This window comes from Rhinatrema bivittatum, chromosome 8 (genome assembly GCF_901001135.1).
Source record: "Rhinatrema bivittatum chromosome 8, aRhiBiv1.1, whole genome shotgun sequence".
Taxonomy (NCBI): domain Eukaryota; kingdom Metazoa; phylum Chordata; class Amphibia; order Gymnophiona; family Rhinatrematidae; genus Rhinatrema; species Rhinatrema bivittatum.
In genome coordinates this window covers 69,728,161-69,747,178 of record NC_042622.1, presented here as the reverse complement: position 1 = coordinate 69,747,178, position 19,018 = coordinate 69,728,161, and the positions used below count along the sequence as shown (strand labels likewise).

Sequence of the window (19,018 nt, the reverse complement as noted above, 5' to 3'; positions counted from 1 at the left end):
CCTCTCAGTAAAGAGGTATTTTTTCATGTTTCCTTTGAAATTTCCTCCCTCCAATTTCATAGCATAACCCTTTGTCTATGAAATTCTTTGTCTATAGAAAATTTCACCTTCTTGTAATTTAATGAAGCTTGCCAAATATTTAAATATTTTTATCATATCTTTCCATATTGGCTGGGCCAGTGTCAACTGGAAAGAACAGCAAGCATGTGATATCAAGAAACCAAATTGAATCCTAGACTTTTTCTTCTCCAACTTAGACTTCATTTGTCTTATAATTGACATTTTCCGTAAATGAGAACCTGGTGCATAGATCCCAAAGACTGACAAAGAAAAAAACCAAATATTCACTGCATTCCAATCAGGTACACTATATTTAAAGATTAGGTGCTGCTGTCTAATTACCTCATAAATTATAGAAGATAAAAGGTAGCGCACAGGTGGAAACAATTAAAATCTCTTTAATATGCCTAGTCATACTGGCTAGCCAGCAAAATATTGGAAACAATCCCAGAAACTGAAAGACCCCAGATGTGCATGTTGCTCCATGTTTCTTCTTGAGGTCTCCACATTTTACAATTTTTAATTACATTTACTGGGGCACTGCTTTTTTTATTCTATATTTTTCCAATGTCTGATAACCATCAAATATTACTTTCGATATTTAGGAACCTAGTGCATAGAACCTCATTTTGATATCTCTATGCCATCTTACAGACCCCTTGTCTGATATTTCTATAACACCTTACCTTCTGTATGTGAGAGCCTGGGGATCCACTACTGAAGTTAGGTTCCTGTGTTTCTTGGCCTGTAAAGCTGTTTCTAAGGTTTGTGCTGCTGGGTAGCACTGGGGTAGACACCATACTCTGTGCTTCAAATTGCTGGCTGGAGGAAGGCCACTTTCCTTTCAATACTGCATGACAGATGTTATCGATGCGATTAATTATTACTCGATCCTACAAAGAATACATGAGTGTTACAGCCACCAATTCAGGAAATTTTATTCTTCGCTTCTAAAACAGCTGCTGTAATGTATGTAATTGACTTATTTGGTAAAAATGCCTTAATAATGAAGTTGGCATAGTAGGTCTTTATTTCAAAGGCTATAAGTGTTAATATTATTTATAAACGATAACATGAACTAGGAAATATTATTAGGAGTATCACATGTGAGACAAATTAAAAAACATTTCACACACTATTCAGTATTATTAAGACCACATTTGGAGCATTGTGTCTAATTTTGGGCCTACACTTCAAGAAGGATTTATAGAAATTGGGACCAGCCCAGAGGGATTCACCAGAAATAAGAAGGCCAATCAGAGCAGAGCAAGAGAAGAGATGCTGCTTTGATGCTAGATGAGCAAAGGCACCAGGAGGTGGGAGATGTTCACATTGGGTATTATCTTGGGTGATTAGGCTGCTGATGTTGCATGCAAAAGTTCTGTATCTCTGGTTTTCTGCCTTTAAAACAGACTGGTTAAATAAATCCATCTGATATTTGGTGGAAGTCCCTAAACTTTCTTTTGAATGTGGATTTACAATAAAACATTTTCAAATATACAGCAGGCATGGCACTGTTTACTTACAGTATTTGAGTGTGCTATCTCAGTTTGTTTCATCTACTTCAGTAGAAAACCACAAGTCACATGGTTATAATTTTAAATATAATAAAGAATTTTAGTATTGATTCTTAAGATAATAAACTACTGCTTAGAGCTTACACAGTACAATCCCACTAATGTAACACAGTAAATATGCATAAACAGGAAAGGAAAATTGGTTCTTACCTGCTAATTTTTGTTCCTGTAGTACCACAGATCAGTCCAGACTCCTGGGTTTTGCCTCCCTTCCAGCAGATGGAGACAGAGAAAGTTTTACTGACACTGCTACTTAACCACACGTGCCACCTGCAGTTCCTCAGTATTAATCTATACCCAAGCAAATCTCAAAAAAATTCATATATGCTCAAAAACAATCGAACGTCCAAATTTTTCAAAACTTTAAAATATGAAAATATTCTCTGCTATAAAAAACTGAATGAGTGGATGACTCTCCCCCTCAACAGAATGGGCGGGTTTATTAGCAGGTAAGAACCAATTTTCCTTTCCCTGTACGTATCTCGATCAGTCCAGACTTCTGGGAAATACCAAAGCTCCCTACTCAGGGTGGGACCTGGAGAGTCCCGCTCGCAAAACACTTTCACCAAAGGAAGAGGAATCCATATCTCTTACGTCTAGACAATAGTGCCTTGCAAAAATATGCAGCGACTTCCAAGTCACTGCCCTGCAAATCTCCTGTGGAGAAACAAGCTGAGCCTCCACCCTTGAGGGTGCCTGAGAATTCGTAGAATGAGCAAGCAATCCCTCCGGAACCAGGTGACCACAAATAATGTAAGTGGAATCAACAGCCTCCTTAATCCAACGAGCAATAGTAGCCTTAAAAGCTTTTAAGCTTCTCTTCGGACCTCTGCACAAAACAAAGAGGCGATCTGATCTCCTGAAGTCATTCGTTACCTTAAGATACCTCAACAAAGCTCTTTGCTCATCTAACAACTTGAGCTCCCTCGCATGAGGAGTGGACGCTTCTACCATAGGAAAGGCCAGAAGCTCCACTGCCTGACTGACGTGAAACACCGAAACCACCTTCGGCAAAAAAGAAGGTACTGTCCTCAACGTGACCCCTGAATTTGAAATCTGAAGGAATGGGTCATGACAAGAGAGAGCCTGCAACTCAGAAATCCTCCTAACCGAACATATGGCCACCAGAAAAAAGACCTTAAGAGTCAAGCCCTTCAGCGTCGTCCTATGGAGTGGTTCAAAAGGAGCCTCACATAAACCTCTGAGGACAAGATTAAGATTCCAGGATGGACAAACTCGCTGTAGCGGAGATCGCAAATTCTTTGGCCCCCTAAAGAACCGAGTATCGTCTAGATGTGCAGAAATAGAGGACCCATCTATCTTGCCACAAAGACAACCCAGAGCTGCCTCCTGAACCCTTTGGTGAAAACATCTTGCAGGAAGGACAAAATGTCAGGGATTGAAGACCTGAGAGGATGAACGCCTTTAGCTGAGCACCAGGATTCAAAAGCCTTCCATATCCATACATAGGAAATATCAGTAGACTTCCTCCTGGCTTGCAATAACGTAGTAATGACCGTTTCTGGATAACCCCTGTATCTCAAATGCCGCCTCTCAAAAGCCATATCACTAGACAAAAGTGAGCAGCCTGGTCTGAAAATATGGGACCCTCTAGATGACCAAAGCGAATCGGCCTGTCCACAGCCAAGTTGACTAGATCCGTGAACCACGGGTGCCTTGGCCATTCCAGTACCACCAATATGACCTCTCCCTGATGCTTTTCTATGCGACGTAACACCTTGCCCAGGAGCAGCCAGGGGGAAAACACAAAGTAGAACCCCCCGCGGCCAAGGCAGCACCAGAGCAGACACGTCCTCAGCCCCGTGCTCGTCTCCAATTGAAAAATCGACAGGCCTTGGCATTCAGATGAGTTGCCATTATGTCCACATGCGGTGGACCCCACCACTCGCCCGGATCTAGCACTGTCCCGACTCAAGAAATCTGCTTGTACGTTTTCAACGTTCAGCTATGTGGGATGCCACTATTCGTGCCAGGTGCTGTTCTGCCCAAAGAACTAATTCTTGTGTCTCTCGAGCAACTGCTTAACTCTTGGTTCCGCCCTGTCGATTGATATAAGCCACTGTCATCACATTGTCCGAGAGCACTTTCACTGATAGACCTTGCACTAACAGAAGAAATTCCTGCAAGGCTAAGTGGTCTACTCTGGTCACCTGAAAAAAACCTCTTCCTCGGTAACCTAAGGACTTTCTTATCCCCAAGAGACTGCATTGATGGGGTTCTTTTGAACTGCCAGAAGTCCAAGGGATTAAAAGAACCAGAGAGAGAAGACAGGCAATAGCAAGAATAGGGCAAGAGGTGAAACCTATACTTACCCAAAAAAGGACGATTTACTCATAAGTCTGCTAATTGCCTCCCTTGTCTAGCCCTGAATAAAGGTTCCTGTAACCAATACAGGCAAGAAACTAACAATGTTGGAAGGGAGCATGGATTGGCCTGACTGTTCTAGAGGAAAGGAAATTCTCAGGTAAATAGTAATTTCACCTTCCTCTACATCCAGTCAGGCCAATCCATGGTGCACGGGATGTACCAAAGCTACTCCCTCTGTGGGCAGGAAGCCGTTTGAGCCCCTCACAACACAGCCGAGGCAAAGGAGGCTTCCTCTCTAACTTAGGACATCCAGATGATAGTGTCTAGAAAAGGTATGCAATGATGACCTGGTTGCTGCTCTATAAATCTCTAATGGAGTCGCCAGCTGGAGCTCCACTCATGAAGTAGTCTGCCCCCTTGTGGAATGAGCCCGAACTTGCTTCGGTAAGGGTCCTCTAGCTCCTATGTACAGCGTTATGATCACTTCCTTAATCCAGCGTGCCATCATAGCCCTAGCAGCCACTTCACCTTTCCATACACTATTATACAGCACAAAGAGGTAATCAAACTCTAGAAACTAAGTAACCTTGAGATGCCTCAGAAGATGCTGCCATACATTCAAAGGACACAAAATTGCATCTCTCTACTTATCCAGTGACAGCAAAGACACAGCCTGTTTCATGAGAAAACTTGAAATCATCTTTGAAATAATAAAAGGGTACCACGCAAAGCTGAGCCCTATCCTGAGTAATCATTAGAAAAGGCTCTCTACAAGAAAAAGTCTGCAATTCTGATAGCTTGTGTATCAAACACATTGCAAAAAGGAACACAGTCTTCATTGTTAGCAAGCGCAAAGAAACAATCCCAAATGAAGCAAATGATAATGGGCATAGAACGGCTTCCCTATGAGGAAAGGCTAAAGAAGTTAGGGCTTGGAGAAGAAGCAGCTGAAGAGATCTATAAAATTATGAAAGGACTTGAACAGGTAAATGTGAAACCATTATTTATCCTTTTGGATAATACAAGGATTCAGGGGTACTCCATGAAGTTAGCAAGTAGCACATTTAAAACAAATCGGAGAAAATTCTTTTTCACTCAATGCACAATTAAGCTCTGGGATTCGTTGTTAGAGGTTGTGGTTAAGACAGTTAGTGTAGCTGGGTTTAAAAAAAGAGTTGGATAAGTTTTGTGGAGAAGTCTATAAATTGATATTAATTAAGAGGAAATAGCCACTGATTGTTGCAGGCATTAGTAGCATGGGATTTATTTAATGTTTGGGTACTTGCGATTTGGATTGGCCATTGCTGGAGACAGAATACCGGGCTAGATGGATAGCATATTTTATGTTCTTATGGAGAACCTGCCAAAAAGAACAGAACCAAATTCAGATCTCCAAGAGGAACTGAGATCCAGAATGGTGACCAAATGTATTTATTTTTTGCAAGAAATAAGACACATCATGGTGAGAGAACAGGAGCTGACCCTGAACTCATCCTCTGTAGCAAGCGTGCGTTGCCACCTGCACCTTCAAAATACTGAGGACTAGATCATTTTGAAAAGCCCTCCTGCAGGAAAACCAAGACCTGAAAAACCAAGGTACAACCAAGCATGCAGCGAAGCCTGGAACACCAATCCTTGAAAACTCGCCATATGCGCACATAGGCCAAGGAAGTGGAAAACTTCCTGGCCTTCAAAAGTGTAGGGACTATGGCTGGTGAATATTCTTTCTTCATCCAGCACATCCTTTCAAGGACCAGAAAGTAAGATCGAATCGATTCGGATCCTTGTGAAGCAGAGCAAATTCCCAAGAAACCAGAAGTGAAGGTCTGTCACACAACAGGAGAGAAAGATCCACATACCACAGCTGATGAGGCCAACCTGGAGTTACTAGGAGAGCAGGTTCCGGGACACCCTGCAATTTTCTGGATTACTCTGTTTACCATGGGCCAAGGAGGAACCCCATATATGGTTTCCGCTCATGGCCACTCCTACACTAGGGCATTGATTCCGGATGAAATCGGATCCCTCCTGCTAATAGAAAATTGGCAAACCTTCACATTCATGCCTGTCACCCTCAAATCGATAAATGGCAGACCCCACCTATCAATGATGAGGTTGAAGGCCTTGATGGAGGGACACCACTCTCCCGGATCCAGTACGTTACATCTAAGATAACTGGCTTGTACTATGTCTTCTCCCACTATGTCAGATGCTGACAAGGCCTGAAGTTGCTGTTTCGCCCAAGGAAGAAGTACATCCATTTGCAATAAGTCCTGCAGATTTTGGGTTCTCCTTTGATGACTGATGTACGCTTCTGCCATGGATTGTCAGACATACCCTCTCAATTCCCATCCAAGTAACCATGGCGTGAATTAGAGAAGATCCAGGCAAATTGCCAGATGATTTATGCATGCTATCGTGATAATGCTGGACATTATCTTTACCTTCCCTAACAAGCAGCTGTGGTTAGCCAGCTTTTCTCCACAATGCAGTACTGGTAACCACATGGGATGGTTCCAAGACTGGGGATGTCATTGGGAGAACAAAGCTTTCTGACGAGGTGTAGTGTGTTCTCGCAAGGGCACCAGGACCAACTGTCTGCCTCAGAACCGAAACGTTCCTGGTTGAAAACATTTGAAACCTACGCTCCGATGGACAAACACGACCCATCCTCAAACAAACTGTGCTCCTAGAGGATACGGAGGTTACAACGGCTGTAGAATGCTGTTAGAGAAATTGAACCATTGTCTGGGTAGCCAACCCACTTTCCTAATGAGAAGTTGCTCTTATCAATGAACCAGACAGATAAGGATGAACCAATATCTCTTCCTTGAGCAAGGCTGGCACAACAACTACCATGTGCCATCGCACATTCAATGAGGGCGAATACTGCAGGAATCACAAAATGGCAGAGCTAATTACTGCGACTTTGTGACTCCCATGGTATTTTTTTCCTCTGTGAGAGAAAAAAGGAGACCAGTATTGTTTTCAAAAGAGGTTGCTAAAAAAAATGTAAAGGAAGAAAGATAGTACTGAAAGGGGCCCTGGGCAGGTACGAAATCAAAGAGCAGGAAACTGAAATCTCATTCCCACACTGGCACCAAAGGAGTGCTAATAATCTTTCCAATTGGCATGTGCAACAGAAACCCTAAACAGATGCAAGGAGGTTAGCAATCTCCCTCACTGCCGCAAGCACAAATTACAGTTTCCAACCTGATATGAGAAACTTGCACAAATGTTATGATCTGTTTCAGATTGAAAATGGAACACAAAATGAACAACAACCTTGACTTCCTGGTCCCTTGGAATTGAAGTCACATCCTTCAATTACAGAAGCTCTCTCATTCCATTTTTTTTTTTTTTACGGATCAAAACAGACAAACATAAGGCACCTGACACAGAATGGGAGAAATCCGTTGTGTATGAGGGCCAGAATCCACTGACCTGTAGAAACAGAAACTATTTTCTCCAGGGTTTCTCCCACAAGAAAGTCCCCTGAGGGAGGTTTACGTATTTGAACCAAAAGATGGAATCCTCTGTATCAGTATCACCAAAGAAGTTCTTTTTAAAGTTTTTATTGTAGACCCCATAATAAGGATCATACTCCTTCTTATGGTACACAAAAAAGCCAAGACAAGTGCCAGACTTCCTTACCATTGGAAACCTCCTTCATTATGCGCTGAGACTGACAGCATTCAGACTTTGTAAAGATAACACTGCCAGCCACAAATCATAGTGCCATGTCCCAAGGACGCTCTTCAAGAAATCTCAAGTCTTCTATCATAATGGCTGACCTCTCTACACGAGAACAACCAAATCTGGCAATAACACTGCTGCAAGGAGACACCCGTTGTACCATTCTCAAAGTTACCAGTCCAGCTGTAGGCAAAAACCACTTTTGGAATGTCAGGTACACACTCTACAAAAGCACGTAAGGGGGTACCAACCTGATTCAGAACGACTGCCCCTAAACTCAGTCTCTGGGGAGTCCACTCCACATCAAACATAAATGTTCTTTCGCATTATTTGGGAGGGGAGGAGTGGAAAAGTCCAGAAGGATTCCTCCTGCTACCTCAAACAGATGCCTCAGCAAAAGCTGCATTCATTTGTTTTACTTCAGCAACCTGCAAATTCGAAGGAGCTAAGAAAAATGAAAAGCATTTCTTATGACAGAGACTCACCACAAGGGCATCATCTCCTCTCCTTTGAGGAAACTTGTCCATCAAGTCTCTTTACTATCATGCTCACAGACTCGAAGGCCATGTCCCCATCTCCTTCCTGTACCTAAAGCAAGAGAGGGAAAAGACCCGGATCGCATCCTGGACCTGAACTCTAGCCCATGGAATATGCAGGGTAGAGCCTTTAATCAAAATCCTGGGTGCTGAGGTAGAGGACTCTCATGGAACAGTTTGAGATCCAAAACAGCCACTGAAGTCTGCACGACTGCCAAACATCCAGCCTCTAAACTGTGGGACTAAGAGCGGGAGATTCTAGCTCTCTGTCTCCTTCCTGTTCTTGAAAATAGCAACTGTCCCCATAAGACAATATGGCAATGGGAATAGGAGGAACGGATAGTGTTGCGGGTATGAAAAGGGCCAAGACAGTCCCAATCTTCTATCCCCTTTTACTCTAAAACCTGCAGAGCCCCAAAAGCCTACATTATTAGGGAAGGAAGTCCTTCTCTTCAAAGAGTCTCCAATTCCCTCTCAACATCCAGATCTCATGGGACATGGTCTTTCAGAGAAATGCTGAGTCCATAAGAGGGGCCTGTCAGTGGCCCCCAACAACCCCCTGCAGGGCAGGGGCTTTTAAATTCTTGGCAATTTTCCCTTGGTCTGCAGACTGAGGAAAGGAAGCCTCAACTCCTTATTCACAGCCTGCAGTATCAAAATGGTTGCCATTCCTTGGAACTGCTCGCTTCCTTGGCGGGAACCTGTGGTTAGGACAGCTCAGCTACAGTGGACTCCTCTGAGCTCATGATACCTCTGAAATTTCTCCCCACCTCCCCTTGCCTGCATTTTCTAACTCCCGTACTGGCCACAGTCCAGGTAGTTCTTCCCACGGGTTCCTGACATGTCCGTGAGGTCTCCCAAGGTCCAGCCCTGCATAATTGCAGCCCGGAAGAAGGATAAACTCATTCTGCTGGATCCCATGGCACAGTCACTGCCCAAAACTACCACTGATGACTTGTGCTGAACTTTGTATTTTTTCAGCTTCTTAAAGTGTTAACGCCAGAAAATGAGCCAGTAAAATGACATTCTGAAGGGGAAGGAGGAGCTTGTCTTTACAGAGGTTCACTTAATATGCTACAATACAGCTGGTGTTCAGTGATTTACAATACAGCACTACTGGTATCATACTGATCAACTGAGTGTTCTTTCAGACTTTTTTCATCAGGTAACACTGAACTTGTATTGTAAGTAAATATGTGTTGTGCAGGGAATAATCTCATTTTGTGTGTGTCAGTGTGTGGGTGAGAAGACTGCAAGCCAAGTGGTTCTATCAGCTTGAACATGTGAGCAAAAACATTCCCACACAGCACATATTAACATTAAAAGTACTACAATGGAATTTAACATTCATTGGACTTTTATAATAACTGCATGGATATTTTTTACTCAAAATTTTGGCATATACAGTATAGCACTCCAGCTACTGTTTCACTGAGTACTGCAGTGCTATACAAGAATATTAGGTAGGGACCATTTCAGCCAAGTGAGAGACTCATTGGCTAAACACCTCTTAGTACTTTACACAGCATCCTTCCAAGGTGTTAGCGTATATTTCAAGAAAGGCAGACAGGATTCATGTAAAGCACCTTAGGCCACTCTGAGAAGGAGTAGAGTGTTTTTTCCTGCAGCAGCTGTGCGATAGTGGGTGCTCGGGCATCACGATAGTCATCCAGTGTTTCTCTGGCTAGCGCCGATACGCAGCTTTTATTATTCTCCTCTTCTGAGCACTTCTCAGCAAAATCTACAAACATGAATATCACATCCAGTTATTGCTAGGCTGTCATTAAGTATTTGTTTGTACTAAACGATTATATTTCCATAACTCAGGATATATGCCCAGATTTGCAGACTAGAGCACCTAATCAGTGTACTTTCCCTTCGAGAATTACCTGGAGAAAATGAACCTACAAGGATTGGCTTTTTCTGTGGATATTTCTTACCTGAACAGTGTTATGGTTGATATGAGGTAAAATAATTTAATGGCCGGGACTAGGGGGTTGTCTCAGCTGAATACTGGAAAGGGTGGGTTTCGATACTGCAGTCCTCTAGATGTACAGACTGTTTGATTACTTTAGTCATGAGAATAGATGCTAAGGATGGGAGGGGTGGATTTAAGATTTGGAAATGGATTGGGTTGGATATTTGTTGGCTCAGTGAGGGGTTTTTAGAAAGTGTGAGCATATGTTTTTTTTGATCGAGGAAATGTGTGAAATGTATCAGGATAGGTTTCATTGCATTGTGAATTAGATTGTGTTAATAGAGGGCTTTTTTTTTTTTTTAATTTGTCATGGTCTATGTTTGGAATGTTGCTAATAAGGTGCAATCTGCCTTGGTCAGCTTATGGCTATAAAGGTAGAATATATAGTTTGAAGTTAAATTGTAGACAATGTGGTCCATATTCAGCTGCTGTGCAGCTCAGCTAGTTAGACAGATAAACTTATCTAGCTAACTTAGCCCATATATTCAGTGGTGCGGCCATGCCGCTGAATATATCCAACTATCTTAAAGTCAGCTGGATAAGGTTATCTGGCTAACTTTAGGACAGCCCTATGGGCCAACCAGACTTAGCCACATAAGTTATCCGGCTAACTCTGAATATCTGAGATGGCTGGATAAGTTATCTAAGTTGGCTCCTCCCTGGCACACCCTTGCCTCACTTGTCACTTACAGGGCCATTCTTTATTCTGCGATGGGCTTTTATCGTGGTGATGCCATGCTACTTAGGGGAAGGGGAGGAGTTTGGGTGGGGTTATGGCCCAGCAGTGCTGCCAGTGAAATTATCGCTGGCAGCACCGTGGGAAATAGCACCACCTTTTCCCATGGTGCTATGGGGGTGATAGTGTGCAGCGAGGCCACACCACCATGATGCGGCCGGCTGCCCCTGCCCCTTCTTTTTGCGACTCATCATTCTGCTATAAATATAGCAGAATGATGAATCTAGGGGTTAGGCAGATATTTAGCCAGATACTAGCTATCCGGCTAAATGGCAGCCGTTCAGTGGGGCCAGATATTTAGCCGCTGTTACTTAGCTGGACCTAACTCACTCTGATCTTACCTTCTTTTCTCACGGGTAAAAGTACGTGCATTGTGATCCCTGCATGTACGTTTACTCTTGTACTGGATGGACAATTTTCAGACAGCCATTTACCTGGCTAAATGACTTTCAAAAATTACTCTCTCAAAGACCATTGCTTTACTTTTATAGTGATATCTATGGCAGCAGTTATGTGGGTAGAGCACTGCTTTACCCACATAACTGCCTTTGAAAATTACTTTCTAGTCAACATACAGCCCAAAAGTGTGATATAGAAGTAGCACTTAAAGGGGCTGTATCCTTTCTTGGCCACTGGTAGGTACCAGGGAGAAAGGAGTTAAAGATAAAAAAAGAAATACTGTACCTGAACATAGACAGTCTCCATCTTTGTCCTCTTCCTTCATATCACATTCTACATCTGCACCCTGTTCCTGCACAGGCCCATCCCCTTCCACAGGGAAGGCTGCACACTGCATCTCACCCCCAGGATCTCCTTCCAGGGGCTCCTCCTTCACACCTGCTACTTCGTTCTTAAGGAAGCCGGATAGAACCTCTCCCACCTTGTATGGTGCACAAAGTTTCTCTCTGGCTTTGTTTTCACAGAGACTCAGATTCTGCTTCATGCTGCTTGCCAGTTTTGCTGCATTACAGCTGCTCCTTGCTTTCCTGCTCTCATGTTGGCTATTGCAGTTGAATGTTGCCTGTCCTGCATGATTTGTCTCACTGGGGACATCACTTGTATTATCCTGGTAGACTTCCATCATCCAGTCAGTGCTGGACTCGTAATCCTCACCCTCTCTTGTGTTCTCATGGCAGTTGTCATGATTCACCACCTCCAGGGCTCTGTTCTGATCTTCCAACTTGTCTGCAGCCATGTCAGAATTTGCAGGGCTATGGTTGCAGCTCAGCACTGATTTATCCTCTAAAGATTCATCTCCAAACAGAGCAGTGAAACTTTGGCTTGGAGACAATTTCCTGTCAAAGCTGTGTACTTCAAGGTTATTTGAGCCCTCCCCTTGTACCCCTTGCATGTCTTCTGTGTGCTGTAAATGTTCTGACATATCGACAGGAGACTCCCTTTTGTGATTGCTTGACTCTATGGGACACAAGGAATTGTGTTCTTCCTCTTGATTGTCTGTGTGCTGGCACTCTGATTCCATACCTTCCAAGAAACAGTCTGCCATAGTAGGTTCAGGGTCATAGTTATACAGAGCTATGTCACTATGCACTTTACAAAGAAGATTTTCAGTGACCTCAGTTCTCGCCTCTGCATAGTTCAGGGTTTCTGGAGCAAGTGAGCTTTGTTCACTGTTGCTTGCATCTAATGCTGCACTGCTACATGTCTTCTCTTCATATACCATACACATCAAAGGTTCGGGTAAGGAGCAGTCATCATGGTTAATGGACATAATATCCCTAACTTTGGAAAGGAATGTTTCACAGCTGACATCCTGTGAGCTGCAAGCAGGGCTGGCAATAGCATCTTCCAGATTTTCTAGTTTAATCTGACACTCAGCTTCATGCTCCAATAATTCACAAGTCCTTTCCATTGAATTATATGTGGGGGAGTCGTACAGTTTTGAGCTACCTTGGTAGTGACAGCACAAGTTCTCTGGGCCTGGGACCCCAGTCCGCTTATGCTGAGAATAGTTTCGATAGGCATCCAAGAAAGATAACTGGGGATCGTTCATGATGAAGTAGTCCGTGCGGTTCAAGCCATGCTTGGCAGTACCAATCAGCAGGTCTCGGTCATGTTTGCCGCATTCCCACCATACTGGGAGGTAAAGACTAGGCCGGCACAGCTTCATGCGCTCATGCACATGAGGGTGCTTCAGTACTTGCTCTCGGACTTTGCGCAAGAGTTCAATACGGTACAACGTTTTTGCAGCCCGCTCTTCTGTTATCGGCTCAACAAAGATAGAAGGATCAGGTGTGCCTGTGAAAAGAAAGGAATACATAGAGAACAAACAAATTTAATCTCTTTTTAAATGCTCAATAAAGCAGAAGATAAATGCTCAATAAAGCAGAAGCAGAAGAAAAATGCTCAATAAAGCAGAAGATAAAAGCTGTTTTTAATGCTTTTATGCATTAAAAACAGTATCTGAAAGCTTTGCAGAATAAGCAGCGTGACAAATACACAGGTTTACTTATAAGTTGTTAATTTTGAAACACTTTAAAAGCAGAAATGTAATCTATTGTAATATAATAGATCTCTGAAAGTGTAGAATGATAAAATATAGCACTGTGTGCCCCCTTTAAATTAAAAGTTATCATCTCAATAATTTCAGGCATTTGAGGAACTCTAAAGTATTTTCTTAGGACTACAAGTCTTTACTGAACCCATTAAGACTCCCGTTATTTATTTATTTATTTAAACCAATTTATATTCCGCTGATCTGAAAATCTCGGCAAATTATAATGCACATACTTGAGCAACTCTGATTGGAGAGCATAAATTAATGGCCAGGTCCTAGAAGAAAACCCTTCAGTTATAGATAGAGTTGGGGGAAAAGATGGAGATAGGATGCAAAATCAGGGCAGGGGTGGCAGAAGGGAGGAGGAGGAAGGGAGGATCAATGATTGGGGGATTGAGAAAGTAACAAGGAAGGCTGTCTAACAAAGCCGTGGAAGCAACAAGATGAGAATTAGAAACCAAAATGTCCCAATTTTTGGATTCTTTATTGTGAAAATAAATATCTTTAAAAAGCCCGACTCAGGCCGAGTTTCGCCCTCTCAGAATGGGGCTGCGTCAGGCGCTACAACACACAAACAAGTATATAAACAATTTAAATAAAATAAATCATAAAAACACATGAACATCAGACATATAAAATGGTAACATATAAATGTGAAAAATGTGAATAGATGTGTGCAATATATATCTGGAAAACAACTGTGCAAATATATAAGGACATTACCTCTGCTTCATATAAGAAGAATTCTCAATTGATTTCATACAATGTATTGAGAAGTATCACATGGTCAGGAAGTATAAAAAATAAGTAAAAAAAAATGAAATTTTTTTTGAATTAAAAAACTAATTAAAGTAGAGCATAGGGAGAAAACAAAAATGTATATAAAAAAAATTGTAAATTAAATGCAATAGCAGATACCTCTGGATCAAGACTCCAATAAGTGTAGTGCTGTCGTGAATATTGTTGAGATTGATTACTATACAATAATGGACAATTCAACAGCACACAGTATCTGAAACATGATTGAAATAATAATTTAAAAAATGCAACAAATGACAAAAATGTCAATCAAGCAATAAGGGGGCGTGTCACATACGGGGATTCTGATGACACGCCCCCTTGTTGCTTGATTGACATTTTTGTTCAACATTTAAATACCTGGAGCTTTTTCGAGTGTGCTAGAGCTTGAACAGATTGTGGAAAACATATCTAGATATGCACCGGATGGTAAGATATTTTTATGCGGAAGTCGTATGTATTGCGAGTAGGTTTCAAGTTAGTATCGTTTCAGTTTTGATATATCTTTTGGCTTTGATTGTGGTTTTTAAGGGCCGGTCAGGCAGTCTTTTTAAATTGTTTAAATTGCTCCGGTTTTATATGTAAATAGTTATTATTTATCCCCCATTTATTATTTTAAAGATCGCTAAAATAATTATTTGATTGATAGACTGTGGTTCCTGTCAGTGAGCACCGGCGGCTGTCACATACGGGGATTTTGATGACACGCCCTCTTCTTGCTTTATTGACATTTCTGTTGGCGCACTTTTCAGTGTTTAAATACCTGTAAGTTTTGTTGTTTCCTTTTTCGAGTGTGAACAGTTTGTGAAAACACGTTCTAAGACACACTGAATGGTAAGATATTTTTTTGGGCGGAAATTGTATGCACTGTGAGTAGTTCTAATATAGTGTGATATCGGAGTTTCTTATTTGGATTACAATGCTTACACGGTTCCACTAGCGTGTATATTTAAAGAGTCAACAGTATTTCATTTTCTCTTTAAAGATGATATCATAACATGTACCTTTAGCAATAGTACAGTTTTGTAAACATGCAACTCCGGAGGTCTTCATTGTTAACAGATACACTGCACTCTTGAATCAGTGTTATATGTAGATACATTGTAGTTTAAATTTCAGCAATAGTTAAGTTTCATATGTATGAATTATGAGACCTATGAATTTCTATCTCCGGAGGTCTTGGTTGCTAGTATATATTTGGATTTGACTGAAATACATTTATTGTAGTTTTTAGTTAGCACATTTACCACTATTCAGCAGAAACATTGTTCTTGTTGCATTTTTTAAATTAGTATTTCAATCATGTTTCAGATACAGTGTGCTGTTGAATTGTCCATTATTGTATGGTAATCAATCTCAACAATATTCACTACAGCACTACACTTATTGGAGTCTTGATCCAGAGGTATCTGCTATTGCATTTAATTTACAATTTTTTTTATATACATTTTTGTTATCTCCCTATGCTCTACTTTAATTAGTTTTTTAATTAAAAAAAAATTTCATTTTTTTACTTACTTTTTATACTTCCAGACCAATACATTGTATGAAATCAATTGAGAACTCCTATTATATGAAGCAGAGGTAATGTCCTTATATATTTGCACAGTTGTTTTCCAGATATACATTGCACACATCTATTCACATTTATATGTTACCATTTTATATGTCTGATGTTCATGTGTTTTTATGATTTATTTTATTTAAATTGTTTATATACTTGTTTGTGTGTTGTAGCCCCTGACGCAGCCCCATTCTGAGAGGGCGAAACTCGGCCTGAGTCGGGCTTTTTAAAGATATTTATTTTCACAATAAAGAATCCAAATATTGGGACATTTTGGCTTCTAATTCTCATCTTGTTGCCTCAATGATTGGGGGGCCGGTGAAGAAAGAGATGGAGAGGTTCTGGAATTAGGGAGGGAAGGCTGAGAATAAGGGTTCAAAATGGGGAGTGGGTTGGCGGAGAAGGTTCTCCAAACCCATTTCCCTATTCCTTCAGCCTAGTGCTGTTACTAGTGGAAAACATGCCAAGGGCAGAGATGCAGAGGTCCACACTAATAAAAATTGCTCCCTGAAATACTGTTCAATATGAGGACAATTTTCAAAGGGATTTCCATGGTATTTTATTCACATAAATTGGTCATCTGAAAATTATCCACCCTATATAAGTACAGACATAGCTCCACAACAGCATAATTTTACCTGTATTGTACTGTAGCTGTTCCCAGGACAGGGTTAAGTCGAGGGAGAAAATTATGTGCATAGTTTTGGATTTTTAAAAATAAGCATTTTGTTTTGACAAGAATAAGTAATTAAAAAAAAAAAAGAAAAGGACATGCAAATCTCTGCCAGTACTTTTTCATAGATAATTTTCAAAGCAAAAAGTACTTAGATACTTTTTCTTTGAAAACTAGTGCAAAGATTGCGGGTAAAAAGTTCTTGTGGACTTTGCAGCAATTCAGGTAGTATGAAAATTGCCCCCATATGCATAATGTTATGGTACCGGTCGCGATGGTCACGACCTGGCCCTCACCTCCTTGGTCCCGTTCAGTCTCCGAGAGCCTGCGGCCTGTTTCGCGGCATCCCCACGGGGGGGACACCGCCGAGAATCCCTTCCTGGACGCCGTCTCCTTAGGCAGGCGCTCGCGCGCGCAGGAGCCACACTTATGAAGGCCTTTTCCCGCCACTGAAGGCTACTCCTTACCCCTGACGTCAGACGCTGCGGCCTATGTAAGGCCGCCACGGAGTCTAGAACTTTGCCTTGCAACGGGGTTCCTTGCGGTTCCCAGTTGCTCCGAGCCCCGGAGCGTGCTATTGCGTTAGCAGCTCTGTTCCTGTCTAAGACTTGCTACGCTTCTATGTCCAAGTCCTGTCTTTGCTCCTGCCTGGTTCCAGTAATCTGTCCTGCTTCAGTTCCAGCTTGGATCCAGTACCTGTCCTGCTTCAGTTCCAGCTTGGATCCAGTAACTATCCTGCTTCAGTTCCTGCTTGGTTCCAGTAACCTGTCCTGTTTCAGTTCCAGCTTGGATCCAGTAACCTGTCCTGCTTTAGTTCCTGCTTGGTCCCAGTAACCTGTCCTGCTTCAGTTCCAGCTTGGATCCAGTACCTGTCCCGCTTCAGTTTCTGCTTGGTTCCAGTAACCTGTCCAGCTTCAGTTCCAGCTTGGATCCAGTACTTGTCCTGCTTCAGTTCCTGCCTGGTTCCGGATCCCTGTCCATCTGCTTCAGCTCCAGCCTCCGTGATCTCCTAAGTCCCAGCGGCCGGGCTCCTACAGGCTCCTCCCGGGGGAGTACCAGCTTCCTGGGTGAAGCTCACCCTCCATCGCCTGCCTGGTATCGGCCTCCTGGCCTGCCCTCAAGCCTAGACTATAGTCCATCTCTCCCCAGTCTCCTGCAGGCCGGCCCAAGGGTCCACTAAACAGCTTATTCACAGCACATAATATAAAATTTGTATTTTTCAGAGAATGTCAGTCTAACCTACCTCAACCCATTATTTTGACCTGCTATGACACAGCAATGCTACAACTAATTTTTCGATTCAGAGGAGAATATGCTACCATATTCTTGAGTGAGAAGGGTGGCTGGTTGGCACAGAGTCTTGTGTTAATAGGATCGCATGACCGCCATATACCAGTTGTCACTTAGCCTAATAACCACCATCTTCCCGTGGTAAGACTTCCTCTTTCCTGATCAAAGCACATGTTTTTAAACTTAACAGAACCAGCAAGTAGGGGGTCCCAAGCAACAAAGAGTACTAAGCTCTTACAGGGTAGAAGACTGCAGTCACAAGATAGGCCTGATGTACTAATGAAATTTTGTGTTTTGTCCCTATGGGAAAATTCTTAGTATATAGGCCCATAGATATTGCTACTATCCACAGCAGGAAATAACAGTTATACCACATCTTCCAATCAAATAGAGTCACAATGTATTTGTGATAAGGTATATAGACAATGCAAAGGGTTAGTAATAAACAGTTATGAAAATAGCCTCACAGAGAAGTTAGCCTCTAAAACAATAGGCAGAGGCCAGCCTTCGTATAATAATGAGTCCTTGAGGCAGACCTCTGGGATCAGGGCAGGTCCAGACATACATCCTGGCACTCCAGGACTACAAATGACATTAGGCTGCTAGAGGGACGGAGGCCTGGCTATACTGCTGAGGACACATTATCAGGGAGCCCTGGCAAGGAGACCAGAAATTGCTAGAGGGGAAATACAGTATGCAGTGACTTCATGGAGCTAGGAACCAGACCCTTAGTTGCTAAGTACCCAGTCACTGATTTTATATATATATATGTATACACACACACACACACACATAAACACACATTTTGTCGAAAGATTTGGTAGAGATGATGTGCTGAAATGTTTGTGAAACTACGGTGGAGAATTGAATCTGTTCCTGAGGGAAAGGCAGCACATATTTACTAAGTTTAGACTTGTAAAATAAAAAGTTTTATTTTGTGGCTGTTTGAATAAAAGTGGAATACTGTACAGTGAAAGTACAGCCTTTGGTGAAATGCTTCAATTTTTTCAAACTCCTGATGGGGGTACAGTTGCAGCACTATGCAAATATAAACCATTTATGCCGTCACTTCTAAACTTCCAAAGAGTGAGGGGAAAACAATGTTATTATTGCCTCAGCAGAGCCACAGCCAAGCAATTTGGCACATACGGCCAAGTGAAAAATCCGTTACACATCGCCACGAACTGTGAGAGAGGGTTAATTAATGTTTGTTTTTTAAATTTAAAACATAACCCTTATTTATTTATAATCTATAGTAGACACGAGT

At 42.1% G+C, this 19,018-nt stretch overlaps 1 protein-coding gene across 4 annotated transcripts in view; it reads right to left on the bottom strand.

Moving 5' to 3' along the window:
- CHD6 (chromodomain helicase DNA binding protein 6) overlaps window positions 1-19,018 on the bottom strand; it is a 586,770-nt gene that overhangs the window by 96,923 nt on the left and 470,829 nt on the right. For all 4 annotated transcript variants that reach the window (XM_029614845.1, XM_029614844.1, XM_029614846.1 and 1 more), the window contains 3 exons: window positions 11,596-13,167; window positions 9,784-9,938; window positions 747-953 (listed from right to left, as the gene is read on the bottom strand). In XM_029614845.1, the coding sequence (XP_029470705.1) occupies window positions 747-953; window positions 9,784-9,938; window positions 11,596-13,167 (1,934 nt within the window). The remainder of the gene's footprint in view (window positions 1-746; window positions 954-9,783; window positions 9,939-11,595; window positions 13,168-19,018) is intronic.